The sequence below is a fragment of the Eptesicus fuscus genome, chromosome 21, assembly GCF_027574615.1.
Source record: "Eptesicus fuscus isolate TK198812 chromosome 21, DD_ASM_mEF_20220401, whole genome shotgun sequence".
NCBI classification, from domain to species: Eukaryota; Metazoa; Chordata; class Mammalia; order Chiroptera; family Vespertilionidae; genus Eptesicus; species Eptesicus fuscus.
In genome coordinates this window covers 35,138,328-35,162,679 of record NC_072493.1, presented here as the reverse complement: position 1 = coordinate 35,162,679, position 24,352 = coordinate 35,138,328, and the positions used below count along the sequence as shown (strand labels likewise).

At 42.6% G+C, this 24,352-nt stretch overlaps 2 protein-coding genes across 3 annotated transcripts in view; one reads left to right on the top strand and one right to left on the bottom strand.

Moving 5' to 3' along the window:
- GLG1 (golgi glycoprotein 1) overlaps positions 1–16,557 on the bottom strand; it is a 123,860-nt gene extending 107,303 nt beyond the window's left edge. For both annotated transcript variants that reach the window (XM_054710128.1, XM_008139665.3), the window contains exon 1: positions 16,092–16,557. In XM_054710128.1, coding sequence (XP_054566103.1) covers positions 16,092–16,553 — 462 coding nt within the window. In that variant the 5' untranslated portion in view covers positions 16,554–16,557. The remainder of the gene's footprint in view (positions 1–16,091) is intronic.
- The window catches only part of ZFP1 (ZFP1 zinc finger protein), an 837,904-nt gene that overhangs the window by 390,522 nt on the left and 423,030 nt on the right, over positions 1–24,352 (top strand). The window lies entirely within an intron of this gene.

Below are 24,352 nucleotides of genomic sequence, written 5' to 3'. Positions count from 1 at the left end.
AATGGTGTTCTGACAGAGTAGAAGAGAGAACTCGAAGTTCAGGGGATCCGTGCTAAAATTTGCAAGACAGAGACCTGGAAAAGAGAGCTGCACAAAAATCGAGAGATTCCTTTGAGTCAAATCCTATCATTATGTATGTGTAGTGGAAAATGAAACACAAATGCAAACAGGCCAAATAATTCCTGAAGCTCACACAAGGCAAGGAACAGTTCACTTTCACCAGCCATAATGGAGAGACCTCATATACCTTGGGACACTGGGTAGAGTTACCGAAGAGCCACATCTTAGCAGCAGAATTAAATTAGGTACAGACTGAAGGCTGCTCTGGACTTGCCCTTAAAAAGAGTTTTTAGCCAAAACTGGTTTGGCTCAGTGGATGGAGCGTCGGCCTGCGGACTGAAGGGTCCTGGGTTCGGTTCCGGTCAAGTGCATGTGCCTTGGTTGCGGGCACATCCCCAGTGGGGGGTGTGCAGGAGGCAGCTGATTGGTGTTTCTCTCTCATCGGTGTTTCTAGCTCTCTGTCTCTCTCCCTTCCTCTCTGTGGAGGATCAATGAAATATTTTTTTTTTAAAAAAAGAGTTTTTAAAAAGTCTCAAAAGGATCAAACTGAACTGTGTACCAGACAAAATACAACACTCTAAAGGAATTCAAAATTTTCAGTACTCAAAAGATGTACTCAAAAAGTGAATGTGAGCACCAGAAGAAACATTAATCAGTAGGGGAAAAAGACAAGAAATGACCAATGAAAGAATTAGCAGATGAAGACCTTAAAACAGCTATTACAAGTACATTTAAGGATGAAAAGGAAAATATGAACATAATGAAGAAAGAAATGGACTGTATTATTCAAATCAAACTTCTAGCACTAGCCAGTTTGGCTCAGTGGATAGAGCGTTGGCCTGCAGACTGAGGGGTCCTGGGTTCGATTCTGGTCAAAGGCACATGCTTGTGCTGCAGGCTCAATCTCCAGTAGGGGGCGTGCAGGAGGCAGCCAATCAATGATTCTCTCTCATCATTGATGTTTCTATCTCTCTCTCCCTCTCCCTTCCTCTCTGAAATCAATAAAAATATATATTTAAAAAATAAAACTTCTACAGATGAAAAAACAGAATATCTAAAAATACACTGGATGGCATTAATAGCAGACTGAAAACTATAGAAGAAAAGATCAGTGAACATAAAGATATAGCAGTAGTAATTATCCAAAATGAAATGTGGATGGGGTGGGGGTGGGGCAACTACTTTTAGGAGAGAAGGGTGAAGAACAGAGCCTCATGACTTCTGAGTCCATAGCAAGCAACTTAATCTATGTAAGATTAGAGCCCAGGAGAGAAGAAACAAAAAAAAATTTTTTTTGAAGAAATGATAGACACACAGTATGTGTTCAAATATCTGTTGACAGATTTATCTAAAAATGCAAAAGGGGCCCTGGCCGATGCAGTTCAGTGGTTAGAGCGTTGGCCCTAGCACGGAAGGGTCTCAGGTTCGATTCCCAGCCAAGAACAAGTACCTAGGATGCAAGTTCAATCCCAGGCCCCAGGGTGCATGTGGGAGGCAACCAATCAATGTCTCTCTCTCACATCAATGTTTTTACTTCCCTCCTTCTTCTTCCCTCCCTCCTTCACTCCCACTCTCTCCAAAAAGCAATGGAAAAAATGTCCTAGGCCCTAGCTGGTTTGGCTCAGTAGTTATGAGTGTCGGCCTGCAGACTGAAGAGTCTCGGGTTCAATTCCAGTCAAGGGTACCTTCCTCGGTTGCAGGCTCAATCCCGCGCCCGGTTGAGGGTGTGTGCTGGAGGCAATCAACCCATGTGTTTCTCTCTCTCTCTCCTCTGTCTCCCCCACTCCCTTCCATTCTCTTAAAAAATCAATGGAAAAAATATCCTCGGGTAAAGATTAACAATAAAATATTCTGCACCCAGCTGGCAGGGCTCAGTGGTTGAGCATCAACCTATGAACCAGAAGGTCACAGCTGGATTCCTGGTCAGGGTACATGCCTGAGTTAAGGGATCGATTGCCAGCATGGGGTATGCAAGAGGCAGCTGTTTGATGATTCTCTCTCATCATTGATGTTTCTCTCTCTCTCCCCCCCTCTCCTTTCCTCTCTGAAATTAACAAACAAAAGCTAAAGATATGAAAATATGAAAAACAGTAAGAAAATATCTGTATATATATACACACACATACACAATATATAATAAAAAAGAAACTGCATTATACATACAAATGTAAAAGTTATAAGAAAAGAAATTTGGTACATGGAATGACAGGCATTGAATTTAAAAAGACTTGGGATGGAGTCTAAACTGTTTCTTTTTATGCAAATCACAGCACATCTGATTCTTTTAAATCTGTGAAATAAGGCTGATATCTGTCCTATCTACTACATACCAATATCAAGAGCTGCCAATGGAAAAAAAAAAAAAAAAAGAGCTGCCAATGAGATACAAAGGGTTCCACTGGTGAGTTTCTCTCTGATATTTACACCTGGTCCTACATTTCCCCTATTGTAAAAGAGTTAAGTAAAAAGTATAAAAGTAACTGCTTCTCTTCTTTTGGTCCTGGGGACAAATAAACCACATGAGAAACTGGAAAAAAATTTTCAGGAAGACCCCAAAAGGTGAGAAACCCACACTAAAATGACTAATTTCTCCTATCTGCTAGCTTATAACTGAAGATTTCAAGATGATACAAAAGGAAGCAATAAAATTGCTGGAAAGGAGATACTATTTATTCTGAATCTGAACAATCAGGTTGAACCATATGAAACTGCTGCTTTTATAGGTCAAACATAATCAAATATTGGTAACTTCTTATGGTTCAATTTAATAAAAGCAATAAAGTCTGAAAACAATGCTTAAAGGATAGTGGGGAGGGGCAGTGGGCTGTGCAAAGGGAAAGCTATTGAACAATATTTTGGTGCAGAAATTCCTCAAATTTAAAATCTTTACCAACAACTACTATTTACATATAAACCCTGTAAACTTGGTCCTCTCTGGAAGCCCACACCACTACACTGTGTATCTGTGGGTGTGGGAAAGCAGGATGTTGTGTAAAGAGCTAGTGGGAAGTACTGCAGAGTTGGAGATGTAGGCTTAAAAATGTGAAACTGTTTCCATAAGAGGAAGAGAACCACACCAATCTATTCTGACATCTGCTTTCACTGCCCTGATTTCTCCTATTTCAGGTACACTATAAGGATGAAAATCAATACACAATAGGCCTGGCCAGCGTGGCTCAGTGTTTGAGCATTGACTTATGAATCAGGAGGTCTGTTCGATTCCCAGGATTGTGGGCTCAATTCCCAATGGGGGGCTTGCAGGAGGCAGCCAATCGATGATTCTCTCTCATCACTGATGCTTCTATCTCTCTCTCCCTCTCCCTTCCTCTCTGAAATCAATAAAAATACACATACACATACACATACACATACACACACACACACACACACACACATACACAATAATAAAAATCCTTGAAACTTCTCATAATGATAAAAAACAAAAACAACCAGACAAAAGTTCTTATCTACATACATAATAGCCAGGTCCTAATAAATCTATCAAATTTAAGATTTAATATGATTATAGGATTTTAACTGTTTCAAAATTGTTAAAAACTAACTTTGCTACCCAATTACCTCAGAAACAAGGCTTACATGCTGAAAATATTTTGTACTGTCCTTAATACATAAACTTTTGTATTTATACTTTGATATAGACTGTTTCATAAGACAGAACATGTCCCAATCTTAGCAATATAAGAATAAAAATCCTTACACATTACTTTTTCTCTGAAACCTGACAAGTTCAAGGGAGGCCTGCATGGCAGGCCCTCCAAACTCAGAGACCAAAGTAACAACACAGGATTGTCCGAACATAAAAATTCCTAAGTAAAAGTGGGTCATGGCCGGTGGTCACATCCTAGGTCTGTAGCTTCCTTGACAAAAGTCAATCTTTAACTTAAGAATCTGTGTATTGTCTTTTGGCTCCAAGATAACATACCTTGGAATGTCAGAGTTATCCCCCCTTTTCTGGGTCCCACTGGGTACACCTCCCACCAGAGCATGAAATCTCAGAACCCTCATTGTTATCGTGTTTCCCGTGTGCTGCAAATGTTAACTATTCTATACCCACCAACATAAAAGAAGTATGTGTCTCTCCCTTATACTCCTTATACAATCTCAGAGATCACCCTCTCTCCAGTCTACCACCAATGAATTTCATATAAAACAGGACACACTCTTAAAGAATTCCATTCTTTGGAGCATTTTCTGAAATGACTGAGATTTTGATTCTCGGCAATTAATAAAACTAAAAAATCTCTACAGGTATGGACATTTCTTACATCAACCATTTTTAGATTTATCTGGTTTTACAAAGGGCAAAAAATATACAATCAATGTCTGCTCTTTCTCAGCTGATAAAATAGCTATGTTCTTAGTCACTGCATTCACTGGAGGGAGGATCTGTTTTAAGTAGTGCAGTCCCCAGAACGTAAGAACTATTTTTTCCCTCTTATACGAGAAAATGGAGTTTCCCTTTGTGTGACAGGCAGTGTATCCTAAATTTAGGCATTATGTAGGCCAAAAGAACTAAAAAACATCTGGTAGAACTGAATTCTTTTACCCAGAGAATTCACCCCATTATACTCCACTAGTGGCCCGGTGCACGATATTCATGCACATTAAAAGGGGATTAATTAGAGGAAATAATTTAATATTGCTATTTGCCCTTTCTCTATAATAGAAGTATCAGAGATGAAAGAAAATTAGTAAGATGTATATGAAAACTTTCCTCCTGTCAGAGTCTGGGGTGCACCATGGGACCCAGAGTCAAGTCCCCGCCCACCCACATGCGCCTCAAAATTGCGTGAGACCCAGACCCGGCTGGCCGCAGCCCCCATTGGGCTAGATCCAGACCTGGCCAGTCCCACCCTTCTCAAGCCCCACAAGGCGGAGGATCTAGCTTCAGGTCCCCTGGCCCAGCGCCAGGATGGGGGGGCGTGGCCTGAGGTCCCCCAGCCCAGACCGGGGCGGGGGGCATGCCTTGAGGTCTCCCGTTAATCCCCGCCAGGTAGGGGACATGGCCTGAGATCCCCTGTCAAGCCCTGCTGGGTGGGGGGCATGGCCTGAGGTCCCCCATCAAGCCTTGCCAGGCAGGGGCATGGTCTCAGGTCCCCTGGCCTGGTGCTGGGGCGGGGGGCGTGGCCTGAGGTCCCCCAGCCTGACGCCAGGGTGGGGGAGGGGAGTTCCACGGCCTGAGGTCCCCAGTCAAGCACTCCAGGGGTGGGGGAGGGCATAGCCTCAGGTCCCTGCTGATGGCTTGTTAAGGCTCCTTATGGGAACTTGGCCTCAGCTGTGGGTGCAGCCATCTTTGTGATGGAGTGATGGTCAATTAGCAGATTCCCTCTTTATTACATAGGATAATCCGAAAGTATACACATTTTAAATACATGGTAAAATTATATGAATGTTTTTCATCTTACTCTTTGAGTAAGTTCAACTGAAGTTTTCTTGAAGGAGCCTTGGAAAGACTGTATTAAGTACGCAGCATTTCAATTCACATTTCTCTTAAGACAGAGAACATAACCCTGGCAGATGTGGCTCAGTTGCTTGAAGTGTCTGCACACCCAAAGGTTGTGGGGTTCTTTCAATTCCCATCAAGGCACATACCTAGGTTGAGGGTTCCGGTCGGTTAGGGCATGTACGAGAGGCAACAAATGGATGTTTCTCTCTCACATCAATTTTTCTCTCTCTCTCTCACTCCCTTCCTCTCTCTAAAATCAATAAACATATCCTTGGGTGAGGATTTAAAAAAAAAAAAAAAAGACAATGAACATAAAGCCTTATCTTGAATGATTCCATCTGCAACAACAAAGGGAAAGGAAAGACCATTTATGGGCAAATACAGTGTCTAAAAAAATGTATACACAGGTTAACAGCTGATTCTATTACATTTTGAAAATGAAATGCACTTTATTAACACTGCCTTTATAATTATTTGAAAATGAAATGTACTTTATTAACACTGCCTTTATAATTATTCAAAGTGTGTATACATCTTCATATATTTGGGACACCGTGTATTTTAAAATGTTTTTATCCACACCCTATATTTTAAAATGTTTTCATCCACTCCATAACCCTGCTGGAAATAGGTTTCATACCTCAATTTTATAAATAAGAAAATTCAAGAGATTAATTTGTGCAAGATCACAGTAAGTAGTAAGTGAGCTAGGATTTTATCTACACCCAGATTTTTATCTATGCACGTTATAGTTCCAAAGCCCATTCTATTTTCCCACTCACCACTATGGGCTCCACATGACTATAGGACCTTACCTCTTCTGATTTTTATTTCATAATAATAGGTGTGCTCAGTAGATGACACTAATTAACAGGTGGCAGGTTTTGTTCATGATTAAAACTCTGTTACATCCCCTCCCAGCTCCCTGTAGGTTTTGTCCACTTCATGTTGTTTATTATATTACAGAGCTAATTTGGTCAGTGCAGGAACTTTGGAAGTTCTGTTAAAAGACTTGCAGGCTAATTTAAACTTAATTTATAAACGAAATCTTCCTAGATACCAGAACATCTCTTTAAATATGATTTTCTTTGGTTCTTTTGTGTAACTTTGTATTTGAATTGATTTATAACTTATATTCACATTCACTTCACTGTTTATCTTACTATTTTAAATATATATCACATTTGTTATTTTTTCAAAGAAACCCCAAACCAGCCGAAACCGGTTTGGCTCAGTGGATAGAGCGTCGGCCTGCAGACAGGAGGGTCCCAGGTTTGATTCCGGTCAAGGGCACGTACCTTGGTTGCGGGCACATCCCGGTGGGGGGTGTGCAGGAGGCAGCTGATCAATGTTTCTCTCTCATCGATGTTCCTAACTATCTCTCTCCCTTCCTCTCTGTAAGAAATCAATAAATAAATAATATATATATATATATATATATATATATATGAGAAACACCAAACCATTTTAAGAGTGTGGTCCTGATTTACAAGTGTACAAATACAGGAATTTAAGTCAGCATCTATTTCCACCATGACTCTCCCTAAAAAGAGTTATACATGTTATTCAAGCCTTCAATGGGAGAATTTATATTCTATTCAATCTAACATAATTTTCTAATTTCAGCAGTTATTAAAGGTGAATTAAAACGAATGCTTGGTTCTTTTAATCCATTGTTTTTAGATTCCAGTCCACACTGTTGTTCCTCCACAATCTATTTTAATGCAGATACAAGGGTTAGTACTGGCACAGTTCTGAAGGCCATCCTTGAGATTCTTAAGTTTCAAATTTATCTAATTCAACCAAATAAAGATGAGTCGCTTATGACTTCCAGTTTCATAAGAATATTGCTCCTATCAAGTTGAAAGAGCGAGCTACAGCATCCATTACACCTCATAAATTAGGCATGCTGAAGATAAAATCCATGCATTAACCAGGTTGGGAGGCATTTTAAGGTAACTAAATTAAGAAATTCATATGAACCACCAACTTAAGAAGAATAAAAAGTACTAAAGAGCTTTTATTTCTAATCCTCCCAACCATTTCCTCTACCGTATGCCCATAGCATTTAATTTGTCCTTCTACTATAGTGCTTACTATTTTATAACTTGTATTATGGTTTTTATTTTTTTAATATATTTTTATTGATTTCAGAGAGGAAGGAAGAGGGAGAGAGAGATAGAAACATCCATGGATCGGCTGCCTCCTACAAGTCCCCCAATGGGGATTGAGCCCACAACCCAGGCATGTGCCCTTGACCGGAATCGAACCTGGGACCTTTCAGTTTGCAGGCCGACGCTCTATCCACTGAGCCAAACCAGCTAGGGCTCTATTATGGTTTTTAGTTAAAATATCTTTTTCTTCTTCTAGGCCAGTGCTGTCCAACACAGAAATATAATGTGAGCCACATATATTATTTTATGTTTTCTAGTAGTCACATTAACAAATGAGACCTAATATATCCAAAATATTGGCATTTAAACATGTAATCAATATAAAAATTAATGAGATACTTTGCATTTGCATGGGAGGAATGCTAAGTCTTCCCAATCAAGTGCATATTTTGCACTTACAGCACATATCAATTCAGATAACCTGTTTTTAACTGTTTAATAGCTACATCTAGCTGGTGACTACCACATTGGACGACTACAGGATTAGGGAGAGGGGGAATGTCCAGCTATTTTACAGCTGGACAGATTTACTTTTGAATCTTAATTCCACTATTTATTGGCCCTCGGAAAACTCATGAAAATAAATATGTCAAAAATAATAATAAAATTAAATCTCGTAAGATTAAATACACTAGAATACCTACAAAACATCTGATCTCTTATGAAAAGGCAGAGACAGCTATTATCATATATTTGTATCCTCTAACACTAAACAGTGTTTTGAAAATAGTAGTTACTTAATAAATGTTTGCTGAAGGAAGAAAAGTTAATTTGAATGACATCCTATAAGTCATTTTCACCTATTCTTTTAAAAATACTATGTAAGATCTCAAAAAGAAGATCTTTTTGGATTGTTGCTGACTAAATTTGTTTTGAATACATTAGGAGAAATGTACAAAAGAATAATGTGCCATTTCATCTTTTGGACTGTTCAAGTGTTTTATTTTCTTCCAAAGAACAATGAATTATTAAGCAACTATATGCTGTAAAGCACTTTTTATCAAGCGGCTTCTTAAAAAGTATTTGCCATAAATGGCAGCACTATTTTATAAGTAACTCTCAATTATCTGCAGGAATATTTTTATCTCAGGTTGGGATAAAAACATATTCTATCTCTGGGCTTTACGTAAAGAACCAGCCTTTGGGGGGGGGGGGGGGGGGACCAGCCAGTGGTGCATATAAAACCCTTTAATCTGGACTCTGAAAAAACTCTCAACTCTACTTTAGTCAGTATAGCCCCCTTAACTTCATCACACTTAATCATAAGCATCTTCCTCTTACACTTGCACCTATGATTCCATTGCAATGTTTCGTATTTCTACAGGTCACAGAATCACAAAGTACCAGAGCTGGAAACATCTTAAGAGATAATCCAGCCCTGGCCGCTGTGGCTCAGTTGGCTGAGCATCTCCCCATGCACCAGTTTGATTCCCAGTCAGGGCACATGCCCAGGTTGCAGGTTTGATCCCCGCTCTGGGTGCATGCAGGAGGCAAACCGATGTTTCTCTCTTTCTCTTCCTCTTCCCTCCCTCTCTCTCCCTCTCCCTTCCACTCTCTCTAAAAACAATAATTTTTTTAAGAGAGATAATCAATCCAGCCTTAGTATTTTCCAAAGCATGTACCATAGGTGGTAAACAAGATGATTTCAGATGGTATGCTTTAGAATTGTGCACTTCAATAGCCATATATTTTATTTAATATACATTAGAAAAACATAATACATCAAGCTCAAGAATTCATGGATAGCCCCAACTGGTTTGGCTCAGTGGATAGAGCGTCGGCCTGCGGACTCAAGGGTCCCGGGTTCGATTCCGGTCAAGGGCATGTGCCTTGGTTGTGGGCACATCCCCGGTGGGAGGTGTGCAGGAGGCAGCTGATCGATGTTTCTCTCTCATCGATGTTTCTAGCTCTCTATCCCTCTCCCTTCCTCTCTGTAAAAAATCAATAAAATATATTAAAAAATAAAAATAAATAAATTTAAAAAAAAAAGAATTCATGGATATCTTCACTTACAACAGGACTCTAGTAGACAGTCCCTATGTAAGAATGAAAAAGTGATATGATTTTCACACTGAGTGGTAGAGCTGAGTTCCACCCATGTCTAACTTAACTTGGTGCTATTTTCATTGCTCTAAAGCAGCAGTCACCAACCTTTCGGACCTCATGGGCCAGCAGTGGTCCGCAGACCACTGGTTAGCGACCGCTGCTCTAAAGAACTTACTGTTTGTATGACACCAAGTGATTAACACGCTCTTACATAACTGTTTCTTGATCACAGTCTCATTTATCAAACCAACTGTAAGCAATGGTGGTATCTTAAAGTGTTCTTCCACAATAATAGGTGCAGAATCGGAGATCAATAATGCCTTGATTATGTGGTTAGACTGTTTCCAACCACTGAGAGATAGTTAGCATAGGAGGAAATTCCTATGGCTCAAACAAACAATCATAACATATCCTGAAGCCAAACAATGTTTGGATTAATTGCTGTTTGCATTATTCATATCACTTATTTCCCCCCATGAATGAATAAGGAATCAGAAGATGGTACACACATAAATCCTAGAAACTATAGACACCTCATTTTACTGCATTTCACAAATGTTGCATTTTTTACAAATTGAGAACAAGACCCTCCACAAGCAAAAAGATTACCATTCTCTTTATTGTGGTAGTCTGGAACCAAACCCGCAATACCTCCGCGGTACATACAGAGAATATAATACAAGGAAAAACTCATAGAGTAAATAACAGGAATCTTAAAATTGTACTACTACCCAAATCTCTCATTTAACACAAGGGAAACCAAGACTCAGAGTAATAAAATAACTTGCCACAGTCACACAATTAGTTAAGGTCAGTGCCGGCTCCAGTTCTCATTCACTCTTTGTGCCATTCCATGGATTCAATACCAAGAGCAGAAGGACATATCTCAATTCTTACATTATAGTAGCACAAATCCTGCTTAAGGCAAGATGGAATTTAAAAATCTTTTCATTAAGCAGAAAGTCTGCTCATCATAGACTCAGACTAGTAATTGAATTAGCTTTGTCTAATAATGCTGGCCTATCTGCCTGAGAAATCCACAATAATTCAATGCATAGGAGCTGTTGGCAACCCAACTGTTTTTGGTAGTGAGGAAAAGAAGATTCTAATTCCAGGTGACCCTTTTTATTTTGTGTCCATTTATGAACACTTGGCATTCTCATACTAATTTTCCCAGCTGCAACCTACCATGGTAGATTGGAAAAAGGATGGTCTTTCAAGTTACAAAGAACTTCCTGAATACAAGCTCTATCACTCAGGATGTAATGTTGGACAAGTTACTTCATCTCTCTGAGCCTTGTTTCTCAACCAAGATAATACTATCCACCTCGCAGGGCTCCCAAAAGTATTAAATGAGATAACACAGATCGTGTGGTATACTATCTTAGGACATAGTTAAGTGGATGGTTAAGAATAGTGTAAGAAAATGAGTTCATCTATGAGTTTGAAAGTGAGTTTATAGTTTATAATGTTGAAATGTTAACTCCTGTTCAATATCAAATAGTCCATCTCCAATAAATATTTACAAAGCATTAACTCTGTGCATAAGTTAGACATAGTGGTCCACAAATTTATAATCTAAAACTGATATATCAAGGGAAGATACCAAGAAATTCAGAAGAAATACTTCATCATGCGCTCCCTCTCTCTTTCTCTCCTTTTCTTTTTTTTGCTAATCCTCACCCGAGAATATTTTTTCCATTGCTTTTCAGAGAGAGTGGGAGGCAAGGAGGGAGAGGGATAGAGAGAGAGAGAGAGAGAGAGAGAGAGAGAGAGAGAGAGAGAGAGACACTGATGTAAGAGAGATACATCAACTGGTTGCTTCCTGCACACACCTGATAGGGGGTAAGGGTGGGGGTGAGGAGCCAACCGGAAATCCAGGTATATGCCCTTGACCTGGAATAGAACTTGAAACCCTTTGGTGCCAAGCTGATGTTCTAACCACTTAGCAACATGAGCCAGGGCACATAATGCTTTTTTTAAAAATAACACATTTTTATTTATTTCAGGGAGGAAGGGAGAGGGAGAGGGAGAGAAACATCAATGATGACAGAGAATAATTGATCAGCTGCCTCTTGCATGCCCCACACTGGGGATCAAGCCCACAACCTGGGCATTTGCCCTGACCAGAAATCGAACCATGACCTCCTCGTTCATAGGTCATTGCTCAACCACTGAGCCACGCTGGCTGGGCATGATGCTTTTTACTACTAAAAATAACACTTAGGTTCTAGGTTTTCTTTCTTTCTTTCTTTCTTTCTTTCTTTTTTTAATCCTTACCTGCGGATATTTTTCCCATTGATTTCTAGAGAGAGTGCAATTGAAGTAGGAGGTGGGGAAGGAGAGAGAGAGAGAGAGAGAAACATCAATTGGTTGCGTCCTGCACACGCCCCTACTGGAGCTGGGGAACCTGCAACGGTAAATGCCCTTGACAAGGAATCGAACCCATGGCCCTTTAGCCCATGGGCCGACACTCTACTGTGCAACACTGGTTGATTCTTGTATGTGCCCTGACCGAGGCTCAAACCAGCAACCTTGGTGTATTGGGAAAATGCTCTAACCAACTGGGCCTCTAGTTTTATTTTTTTATAGTTTTAAGTCCTTATCAGAGACATACATTGAAGTATTAAAGAAAAATGACAGTGTCTGGGATTTGCTAAAATATGCCAGTATCCCAAACCCTGCGACACCCCCGCAAAAGAAAGTTGAAGCTGGGTGATCATACATGGGGAGTCATCATACTAGTCTCTCTACTTCTGTGCATGTTTGAAATTTCACAATTTAGAAAGTTTTTTTTTAAAACTTATAACAACAACAAAACTAAGAAAAACTATGCACAGCACTAGTAAACTCCTAAGGAACCAATGTCTTCATCTAAAACTTCTAAATACAACATTTCAGCCAAAAATACATCAAGTATTTTAAAATTACTCTCAAAAGACATGGGTTCGATTCCATGGGCACATACCATGGTTTCATGTCTTATCTCTTTAAATACTAACTGGAGAGCAGTACCTTCTCTTGCTTTGGTATTACTACTCCTCCACCTGTTAAATCAGTCCACAGTGTATTTTTCCTTTCCTGTATAGTTATTTTTTTCCATTAACTAGAACTACTAAATTACACCCACATAAACATACCCCCACACACACACCAAGACTCTACTATCCCACCATAGTGGGCCTACTAGGTACTTGACCTTTTAAAAAAAACATGACTCATCTGAGAGTGTTAAGAAGAAGGAAAAATCCCCCACAGAACACTCACCTTCAAAATAATGGCCAAATTGATTAAGAAAAAGCTGTGAACTAATCCATAGTCTGTACCTTGTTTTACTACAGTTTCTACATAGATTTTTAATTTGTTGGCATATGATGGAGTAGTTAAATTGAAAGTATCAGTGGAAATTATCTAAAGGTAACTATAATGCCTTTTAAGTACATTCTGTAAGTGAACTGCTACAAAACTGCTACAGAGAACCTTAACATATTTAAATGTAAGGCTTAAGCTGGTACCCTATATGAATGTGTATCCGCTGTGCTGTATATCTGAAACACGAAAAATGTTGAATGCAAACTATAATCGAAAAATAAATTTAAAAATAGACTTAACCTAACACTATATATTCCAAAATAAAATATGTGGTTTACTATACAGCACCGTTTAAATACTCACATGCTTTGCCTTTTCGTAATTCTAATCGCAAGTACACGGAGAAAAATCTTCCTCAAATCTGTATCCAAAAGGATAAAGATGTACATGTCTACTTTACCATCAAAGAGTCCTATTCACTGAACAGCAAATACAAAGCATATTCCATAATTTCACTTCAAATCTGCCTAGCTAGTTTATTTCTTTAAGTTATGCTCTTTCAAACACATAAATCAGATTAAACTAATTCTCAAACTAAGTGTAATAAAATTTCCTCTGCTGTCTTTTTTTTTTTTAATATATTTTACTGATTTTTCACAGAGAGGAAGGGAGAGGGAGAGAGAGGGAGAAACATCGATGAGAGAGAAACATCCATCAGCTGCCTCCTGCACACCCCCACCTGGGGATGTGCCCGAAACCAAGGTACATGCCCTTGACTGGAATCGAACCTGGGACCCTTGAGTCCGCAGGCCAACAGCTCTATCCACTGAGCCAAACCAGTCAGGGCCTCTACTGTCTTTTTTTAAAAAGTAGTTTAAAAATAGCTCTACCTTCTGAAGACTATACACTGTTGTTCGCGGTACTCTTCTTTATTTTTATGTATATAAAGTTAGAGGAAAATTAATTAAACTGGAAATTTAGATTTCCTCTTACCACCAAAATACCCCCACCTTCAATTTACAGGACACCTTTTCTTCCTCTGGAGCATAAAACTGAATCCATTAGTTTACACATCCTCAATCAGTCCACAATGTTAACTGCCTTAGCACTGAATTGGGTACTCTAGAAAGTTACAAAGGAAATACAGGACCCAGGAACTACCCTCAAAGAGTTTGTATATCATCCCATAAAGGAAGAAAAATGTAGTTACTGAAACAATATCCTCGTTGAGAATCTTACGGGCAAATGGAGCAAGGACTACATTTTCAGGCCAGGTTCTTTAAAGTAAGTAATGCCAGGAAGATGGTACCTACTAAATTAAACAGACTCCGAAAGTGGTCAGATCTATTTATGGATGATATATACTGCTACACAGTTCTACGTGCATGACAAAGGAAGGCTGTGCCTGTCAGTAGATGTTTCCATACGTCTCAGATGCACACAAAGAAAGAGACATATACATGTCTTCCTTGGATGGGCCACTTTTTACCATTTTCCCTGATAACGTCCTGTTTTGCCACAAACCAACAGCAGGATGCTAGTCTGAGGGAACTTCTATTATACGTGTATCGTCAATGACCAAACGAATATCCAGAAAGCTTCACAAGAGTTAAGAGCCTTAGCTTCTTTCCACCTAGAGGAATGGCTGAAGAATAAAGACTAACAAGAGATGGCCATCCTTCTAGTTACTCAAATTGTGGCTGAGAAGTCCCTGACGGCCCCACATTTCTGGTGGCTCTGGAAACTTCCTTTTCTCTCTGTCTCCTGATTATGTATGCCTTTTCCTCTCATGTATTACTGTGTATATAATATACAGATCAACTATCACCGTGGGACTGGGGAGTGGAGGTGGAAACCACTGCCAAAAGTAGCGCCTTTCTACCAACCAGTGATCTTCCCATGACCACGAACAACACCTCAGGCAACTCTGATGATACAATGTGCCAAACAGAACTGTATCAAACCGCAACTTCTTTCTCCTTGTCCACTTTTGGGCCTAAGACCATACACCTAAACCTTTTTTTTTTTTTCAAAGTATCCCTACCAGATTTGCTCTCAAACTTTGCGAACTGTCATAGATGTCTGCAGCATGCAATCTAGGAGGAGAGATGTTCTGTCGCTTCACTGAATCCCACCAAACAACATCAAGTCTAGATTGCATTGAGAGGTACTGTTAGACTCTAATCCAGACGTCAGGAAGACAAGACCCCGCAACCCAGTCACAAATGCTGTATGTGTATCACAGCTTCAAATGCTGCCCCAACTTTCCAAGCTCTGGACTCTCAATCACTTGGGAGTTAAGAGCTTCAACTTGAGATACAGTCCCCCCCCCAAAAAAAAAGACCTAAAGGAGAAGGGGTGGAGGGGAGCATACATTAGTTTCCGTTCCTGGCAGAGGGCAGGGATTTTCGAATTACAAAAGAACGGGGTGAAGAGTAAATCCGGCTGCTGACCACAATGCACACCAGACGGAACCCCAGTCACCTAAACCAATACTACCGTCTGGCAATCACCAGTCCCTTCTCGAGCAGCGTTAAGAGCGCCAACCATTTCCAGGCTAAAAAGAGGGTTGCTAACCGATTGTCAAATCCAAACCGGATGGCAAAACCGAGAGCCGGTCTTCCGCGAGGAGCCACGGCGCTGAGAGCATCACACAAAAGACCGGACCGAACACAAACCCGCTCCGGGGCTCCGCGGACCGTGGCCGCGAGCCGGGGGTCGGCGTCCCACGTCCCCGCACCGGGAGGGAGCGAGGCTGGGGGAGGAGCCGGCTTCTCGGAAGGCGCCCGAGAGAGAGAGAGAGAAAGAGAGAGAGAGAGAGAGAGAGAGAGAGAGAGAGAGAGAGAGAGAGAGAGAGAGAGAGAGAGAGAGAGAGAGAGAGAGAGAGAGAGAGAGAGGCTGGGAGGGAAGGCGCGAGCGCAGCGCCGAGGAGGCGAGCGGAGCAGCGGACCAGCGTCAGCCGCTCCCCAGGCTGGCGACACCCACCGGCCCACACCAGGCCGGGCCCTCCCGGCCCCGGGCCGCCTCCTCACCTCCCTCACGTCCTGCAGGCACTCGAGCACCGCCAGGTTGTTGCTCCAGGTGTGCTTGGGACACACTCGGGTCACGTCCTCCCTGCAGAACTCTTCCTCCGCCAGCTTCCAGCCCCCGCCGGCCCCGCCGGGCCCCGCTCCGCCCCGCCGGGCCGGAGGCCCACCCGCCGCGAAAGGTGGCTGCGGCGGCTGAGGTGGTTGTTGCTGTTGCTGCTGCTGCTGCTGCTGCTGCTGTGGCTGCTGCTGCTGCTGCTGTGGCTGCACCTGGAGCAGCTGCTGCCCCGCCGGTCCGCCGCCTCCACCCTGCCCCCCAGGGAGCACAAAGTTGGGCACCGGGCCCTGGCCCTGGCCGTGGGCGGCCTGGCCCGGTAGTTTCTCGGCCCGGGCCGCCCCGAGCAGCAGCAGCAGCTGCAGCGCCGCCGACAAGCGGAACATCCTCCGTACACGTCCACACGCCGCCATCTTGGGTCCGCGGCGAGCTCGACGCAGCCGCCGGCGCCGCGTACTTAAATGAGGGGGCGTGGCCATGGCGGAGGGGCGTGGCCATGGTGGAGGGGCGGGGCCGAGGGAGGGGGCCGGCGGACCGCACGAGCCCCTCCTGGGCCGCGCCGACAGTGCTTTTGGGGAGCGGAGCCCGCGAGGAGGCCGTGCTCGGAACCGCCGCGCGCGCGGGACTCGGTCGGGCCCGAAAGCCGCGCTCCTTGCCGGGGGAGTTGCTGGTGTTCCTTTCATGGAAAGCTGCGGCTGAGCGGCTTGGCCTTAGTCCCTTGGTTGTCGTCACCGAAAAATAAAGAGGAATTGGGGCTGCCACAACCAAGATGGCCGGTAGAGTAGGTTGCCTGTTCGGTGTAGAGGTGAACTTGACACCATCAGGTGTACCCCCAGCCTCGAAGAGCCTCTTCTTTGCCTCTCTCCCTGCTTCCTCCCACCTGCCTCCAAAGTCTTTCTTTTTTTAATATATTTTTATTGATTTTTCACAGAGAGAAAGGGAGAGGGATAGAGAGCTAGAAACATCGATGAGAGAGAGACATCGACCAGCCGCCTCCCGCACACCCTCCACCGGGGATGTGCCCGCAACCAATGTACATGCCCTTGACCGGAATCGAACCCGGGACCCCTCAGTCCGCAGACCGACGCTCTATCCACTGAGCCAAACCGGCCTCGGCTCCAAAGTCTTTCTTACCCAGAGAAGGCGGCATGGAATCAGGGTTAGGAGCACAGGTTCCGGGATAAGAAAAGACCCCTCAGCAATCCTTACTCCTGGGCAGGCCAGGCCAGTCCTTGAACTTCTCCGAGCCTCGCTCTTCTCCTCTGCGGAGGAAGAGGAGGGGGAGCTCTAAGGTGCGGAGTAATGGTGAAGAGTGCCTGGCCCGCACTAGAGAATTCAAAGTCATAACCAGCATTATAAGTAAACGGTGAAGCACTCTGTGTATGAATCCTGGTTTTAAGTCAGAACTGAAACTCATGTGGAAAAGAGGAAAAGAGCCCTGGCCGGTGTGGCGCGGTTGGCCTTGTCCCGTGCACTGAAAGGTTGCAGTTTTTTTGTTTGTTTGTTTGTTTCTTTGTTTTTTGCAGGTTTGATTCTGAGTCAGAGCACAAGCCCAGGTTGCAGGCTTGGACACCCCCCCACACATACACCACCCCCCGCCTCCCATGGGTATGCAAGAGGTAGCCAATCCATGTTTTTACCTCTCCCCCCCTCTCCTCCTACCTCCCCCTCTCTCTAAAAATCAACTTTAGCCCTGGCCGGCTTGGCTCAGTGGATAGAGCGTCAGCCTGCGGATTGAAGGGTCCTGGGTTCGATTCCAGCCAAGGAGGGCACATGCCTGGGTTTCGGGCTCGATCCCCAGTGGGGGGTGTGCAGGAGGAGACCAATTGATGATTCTCTCTCATCATTGATGTTTCTATCTCTCTCTCCTTCTCCCTTCCTCTCTGAAATCAATAAAGATATATATATTTTTTAAATCAATTTTAAAATCTTTTTTTTTAAAGAGTAAAATAAAACATCTTTGAGGCCTCAGGTTAAGTCTGTGCCTGAGTAACTTAACTGTTCTTTTTAAAAATATATATATTTTATTGATTTTTTACAGATAGGAAGGGAGAGAGATAGAGTTAGAAACATCGATCAGCTGCCTCCTGCACACCTCCCACTGGGGATGTGCCCGCAACCAGGCCGACGCTCTATCCACTGAGCCACACAGGTCAGGGCCTGAGTAACTGTTCTTGCTGGCTGACTTGTACGCAGCACTGTACCAACAATGCAGGTATTGGTTGTTTCACCTCACACCAGGGTCCCTTCCTCTCCTTAGGAGAGATATCTTCACAAAGCTTTTTCCACACTCATTGTGCCATTTGGACTGGGTTGGGTTCTAATTAAACTGAGGAATGGCATAGAAATGGCAACAGTTCTGCCTAGCAGGATTAAATGATCCGCCCAAGATAAACTCTGCCACCCTGGGACCAGACTCTCTGTGGCTTCCCCTTGCCCTGGTACACTCTTATCCCACTCTGACAATCCAGCATGTTGGGGGAAAAATACCAACTTGAAGCATGTGATACCAACTGGTTAAACATGCTCAAAAGTGCAGCTTTGGCTGTGCTGACCCACATCTCAGACATAACTAGAGCCCGAGATGTCAGATGCCTGAGATGGGATATTATGGGGGATACAAACTGCCCACTGAAGCTGACTCCAGGTCTTGATCTCTGAAAAGGTCATGTTGGCATCTCCACCAAACTCTCAGCTGCTACTTCCATAAAATGGTCCCTGAGACTTCTGCTAACCTTGAGGATTGCCTAAGGCAGCCCAGGGAGGCCAGATAAGTGTACATATTCAATAATAGATACATGGCATGGGTAAGTCTCAATCAGGCATAGAAAATACATCACCAGAAGTTCTTTAAAAGTTACCAGGGGCCATTAATTTTTAATGATGGATCTGCATGTACTCAGGCAAAAGTGGGAGATTAGCCAGACTGGCATGGCTCTGTGGTTGAGCATCGACCTATGACATATACCTGGGTTGCAGGCTTGATCCCCAGTGTGGGGTGTGCAGGAGGCAGCCAATGAATGATTCTCTCTCATTGATGTTTCTCTCTCTCTCTCCCTCTCTCAAATCAATAAAAAAAATATTTTTAAAAGTAGATTATTTCAAGCTAGTTTAAGGCTAGAAATGGACAATCTGGTAAGAGAAGCCAACAGTTGCTTATCTCTCAGTCTGCAATGAGGAAACCCTACACCCAGCCACAGACTGCCTTGGGAGATAGGGAGGCATATATGAGCCTATCTGGAAATTTACAAATGACCAAGAAACAAGAAATCATGAGAAATCTGGGAACCTGGCCAGCTCAAGCTGTGACAGCAAGCCTAGATCTTCCATAAGGCACAAACCCCCAAGTTAGTGGAAAGAGGGGTGACCTAATCTGGAGCTTGTGGCCTTGTTGACTTTTCAAGATAAAATATACTGCCCCATGCCGACACTGGTTTGGCTCAGTGGATAGAGCGTCGGCCTGCGGACTCAAGGGTCCCACGTTCGATTCCAGTCAAGGGCATGTACCTTGGTTGCGGGCACATCCCCAGTAGGGGGTGTGCAAGAGGCAGCTGATTGATGTTTCTCTCTCATCGATGTTTCTAACTCTCTATCCCTCTCTCTTCCTCTCTGTAAAAAATCAATAAAACATATTAAAAAAAAAAAGAAAGAAAGAAAATATACTGCCCCTGTCACAGACTGGGAATTCATTTTAACCTTTATTGTACCCTTAGTTTTTTGGGGTTTTTTTAATCTTCACATTTCTAATACATTCAATAGGTATCTGTTGAGCATTTTTTTTTTTTTTACACACTAAGGCATTGGTTAAGAACTGGCTTGTATGATAAACAACAAGACAGTAGACAAAGAGCGAGTAATTTCAGACAGTGTTAAGGGCTATGAAGAAAATAAAAGGTATTTTATTTTATTTTATTGGCTGGGGAGGAGCTTTTATATGAAGGCAGCTAGGGAAAGGCTCTATGAGCCTATGAGCGAGTCATCAGTGAGCCAATTAGCATAAAGGTAACAACTATGTAAAGAACTGGATCTAAAATTGTTTTAGTCTGTTTAGGCTGCTGTAACAAAAATACCACAGTCCGGATGGCTTATAAACAGTATAAACATTTCTCACAATTCTGGAGGCTGAAAGTCTGAGCTCAGGGTGCTAGCTTGATAGGTTTGTGGCAAAGACCCTCTTCCAGGTTGCAGACTGCCAGCTTCTCACTGTGTCCTCATATGGTGGAAGGGGCTACGGAGCTCTGTGGGGTCTCTTCTAAGAACGATCATCCCATTCATGAGAGCTCCACTCTCATGACCTAAGCACCTCCCAAAGGCCCCATCTCCTACTAATATTATCACATTGAGTATAAGTATTTCAACATATGAATTTGGGGTGGGGGGACAAAAACATATTCAGACCCTAGCAAAAGTGTTCCAGAAACAGAGGCTAACAAAGAAGTTCAAGGCTCTTGCCGAAACTGGTTTGGCTCGGTGGATAGAGCGTCGGCCTGCGGACTGAGGGGTCCCAGGTTCGATTCCGGTCAAGGGCATGTACTTTGGTTGTGGGCACATCCCCAGGAGGGGGTATGCAGGAGGCAGCTGATCAATGTTTCTAACTCTCTCTCCCTCTCCCTTCCTCTCTGTAAAAAAAAATAAATAAAAATAAAAAGTTCAAGGCCCTGACGTGGGAATAAGCATTCAACATGAAGGTCTATGGGCTGAATTGAAATGAGAAAAGAGGGTACTAGGAGTCAGAGAACTGGTCAAGGGTCAGACCATATAGGGCCTTGGAGGCCCTAGATATACACGTCATTAGGGAGGTTTCTGATTCTAACCCTGACTAAGAATTTTCATTTCCACTAAAATAAAACCATAAAAGCTAGATAAGAGCCGAAGCCGGTTTGGCTTAGTGGATGGAGCGTCGGCCTGCGGACTGAGGGGTCCCGGGTTCGATTCCGGTCAAGGGCATGTACCTTGGTTGCGGGCACATCCCCGGTGGGGGGTGTGCAGGAGGCGGCTGATCGATGTTTCTCTCTCATCGATGTTTCTGACTCCCTATCCCTCTCCCTTCCTCTCTGTAAAAAAATCAATAAAATACATATTTTAAAAAAAAGCTAGATAAGATACATAAAATATCTTTGAAAGGGATTAGAAAGTAACCAATGCAGTCAGGAAATGAGAGGCAACATATAATCTTTAAGAAAGGAAAAGTATACAGGGCAGCTCCAGTCCAGATTTTTTTCTGAGTGTACTTTCCAAACTGGGGCTCAGAAGAATTGAACCCATGCAGTTAGCAGCAGTCTTACTGAGCTTTAAATACACAGGTGGGAGTTCAAGAGCCCCCAAAGGGGCTGGGATTTAAGGGTCAAAATACTGGAGAAAGAAACCACAGAGAAAAAGCCAAAAATCTGAACAAATTTCTCTCAAGTCACTGGCTGACTCATAAGCTGTGCATATACAGGGTGAGAGGCCAACAGATCCAGAAGAAAATAATAGCTGACAGAGCAATAATTTCAAAGAGGTTTCAGTGGCCCCACAAGTACTGGGGAAATACAAGTTAGAGTTAAACCCTGCTGAGGTGCAGAGGCTTGGGCAAATACCTGGGTTTTTAACTGAGTCCTCAGAAGGTTTACACCCTAGTAATAAAGGCCAAACTCTAGGAGAAAGGACAATAGCCTAGCAACAAGAAACTTGCTCTTGAAGAAAGAGCAAAACTACCCATAAGCCAACCCTAATAAAGTTTAAAATATGCCTCAGTGGGGTCCAGGTGACCACTAGTACTTTGTCTAAAAAGAGGAAAACTTTTTAGAGGAAAGAGATTAACCAAAGAACCCATATACGCATCATCCATGGACACCGATAATAGTTTGGTGAAAGCCTAGTGGGGGGAAGCAGGCTCGAGGAGGTCAATGGGGGGGTGGGGGGGGGAAAGGGGACATCTGTAATACCTTCAACAATAAAGATAAATTGGAAAAAAAAACTTTTTAGAGCCCTAACCGGTTTGGCTCAGTGGATAGTGTCACATTGAAAGGAAATTAATTAGAAGAAATATTTATGTTTCTATCTTTTAGAGAAAGATAACATCGTGCAAAGCCTCTAAAATTTTTAATCTGCATGGCACAGCATTGAATAAAAAATTATGAGGTATCTATATATATAAAAGCCTAAATGTCCATCCAACTGTCCAGCTGGTAGCTATGACACACACTGACCAACAGGGACCCAGGAGCTGCCATGACACACACTGACCATTTCAAAAGAAACAGCACCGAGGACCTGGTGCTGACAAACCAACACTCGACTTCCCCCAAGTGGGACACAGGCCCCATCACCACCCCAGAATGACAGTCCACCAAATCACAGCCAATGCTGCCAAGACCCCATGGCGCAAAATGCGGCCCACAGCCCAGCCCAACCCCGAAATGGTGGCTGTGGGCGCCAGGTAATGACATCATGTAGCAACACCCACTTCCTCTTCCTAGCGACTAGCCTCCTTGCAGTTTCTTCAGCCCAGGAACACGACTTGCTTTATAGCCAGGTGCAAACATTTCACACTTTAACCAAATGTCTGTGAAGCGTTTTCCAGTGCCTTATCTCATTTGATCCTCACAGAAGTCCTGGAGTAGGTAGATAGGAGACTGGGTGGAAACCTATTTTCTTTTCATTAGCCGTAAAATGAAGATTTAGAAAGTTTAGAAACTTGACCCGACTGAAAAGAAGTAAGAAATGGTGGACCTTGGAAATGGTTTTCTCACTGCACAGAATACAGTCAAACACTGCTACAGTTAAATATTTTACCCTTTTGTTCTCCCTGCGTGATTTACAATAATAATCTGCTTCATGTTGATATTTATTGCTGTGTTGCTGACAATTACCTGAAAGAGAAGTTGGGGTGCTTCACTGGGCTGGAAAATGTTTAGCTAAATCAGAAAGGAAGTCTAATTAAGCAAGTTTATTTTATGCTATAAAAGGCTAAGTTGACTTGTGCATGTGAGATACATATAAATCTCTTGCTAGTGCCACCCGCACGTGGGTTTTGTTCTGTCATTGTCGATTGTGATTTTGGTTGACACTTCTATTATAGAGAAAGGGTGAATAATAATATTAAAATATTTCTTCTAATTAATTTCCTTTCAATGTGCACAAATCCGTGCACCGGGACACTAGTTGTTAACATAAAAGCATTCAAGCCTGTAAAGAATTTTTGTGAGTTTATTTGAGCCAAACTATCCACAATTGCCAGGAAGCAGAATCTCAATGGATTGAGATAATGCTCCAGAGAATGGTGGGTTTCATCTATATTTATACATTGCAATCAAAGGAAGGGACGTAGGTGGGTTACATGAAATCCATCCGTGATAGACTAGAGAGGTGGGAGAAAGCAAAGCGGGGAAAGAGAAACCCCTGGGATTGGATAAAAAGTAAAATGATAGACATAACCTTAGGTGGGTACAGGAACAATTAACATGGTAACAATGAAGATATTTGTGTTATCTGTCCTGCTGTCCAGGCACATTAGGTTATGCCCCCAAGGGATCCAGAAACAGGGAAGTTACAAGTTACCAAGACATTTCAAGGGTATGTTATTACAGATGCAAAAAGACAGATAGGCTCAGTTAAGGTAAAGGTTGACCTTGTCAGTGTAGATACTGGCCTATTCTTTTCTTTTAATATATTTTTATTGATTTCAGAAAAGAAGGAAGAGGGAGAGAGAGATAGAAACATCAATGATGAGAATACCATAGCTGCTTTTAGTTCAAGTTTAATTTCATTCTTTATGGTTACTTTAGGTCTCTGAGTTTGCAAGACCGCCATGCAGGCCTTCCCTGAGATTGTCAGGTTAGCATGTGGCCAATTTCGTCCACAGTATGCTTGCGACCGGCATGGCTCAGTGCTTGAGCACTGAACTATGAACCGAGAGGTCACAGTTCAATTCCCAGTCAGGGCATATGTCTGGGTTGCCTGCTGGATCCCCAGTATGGGGAGTGCAGGAGGCAGCTGATCAATATTATCTCCCATCATTAATGTTTCTATCTCTTTTCCTCTCTGAAATCAATAAAAATATATTTAAAGAAATTATGAGGCATGCTAAAAACAAAGCAAAACTTGAACTAAACAACCAAAAAGAAAAGAAAAAAAGTCAACAAAAACAAACTCCTTATGGTTCAGATATTAGACATATCAGATAGAGACTTTAAAATAATTGTTATTAATATGTTATGGAAAATAAAAG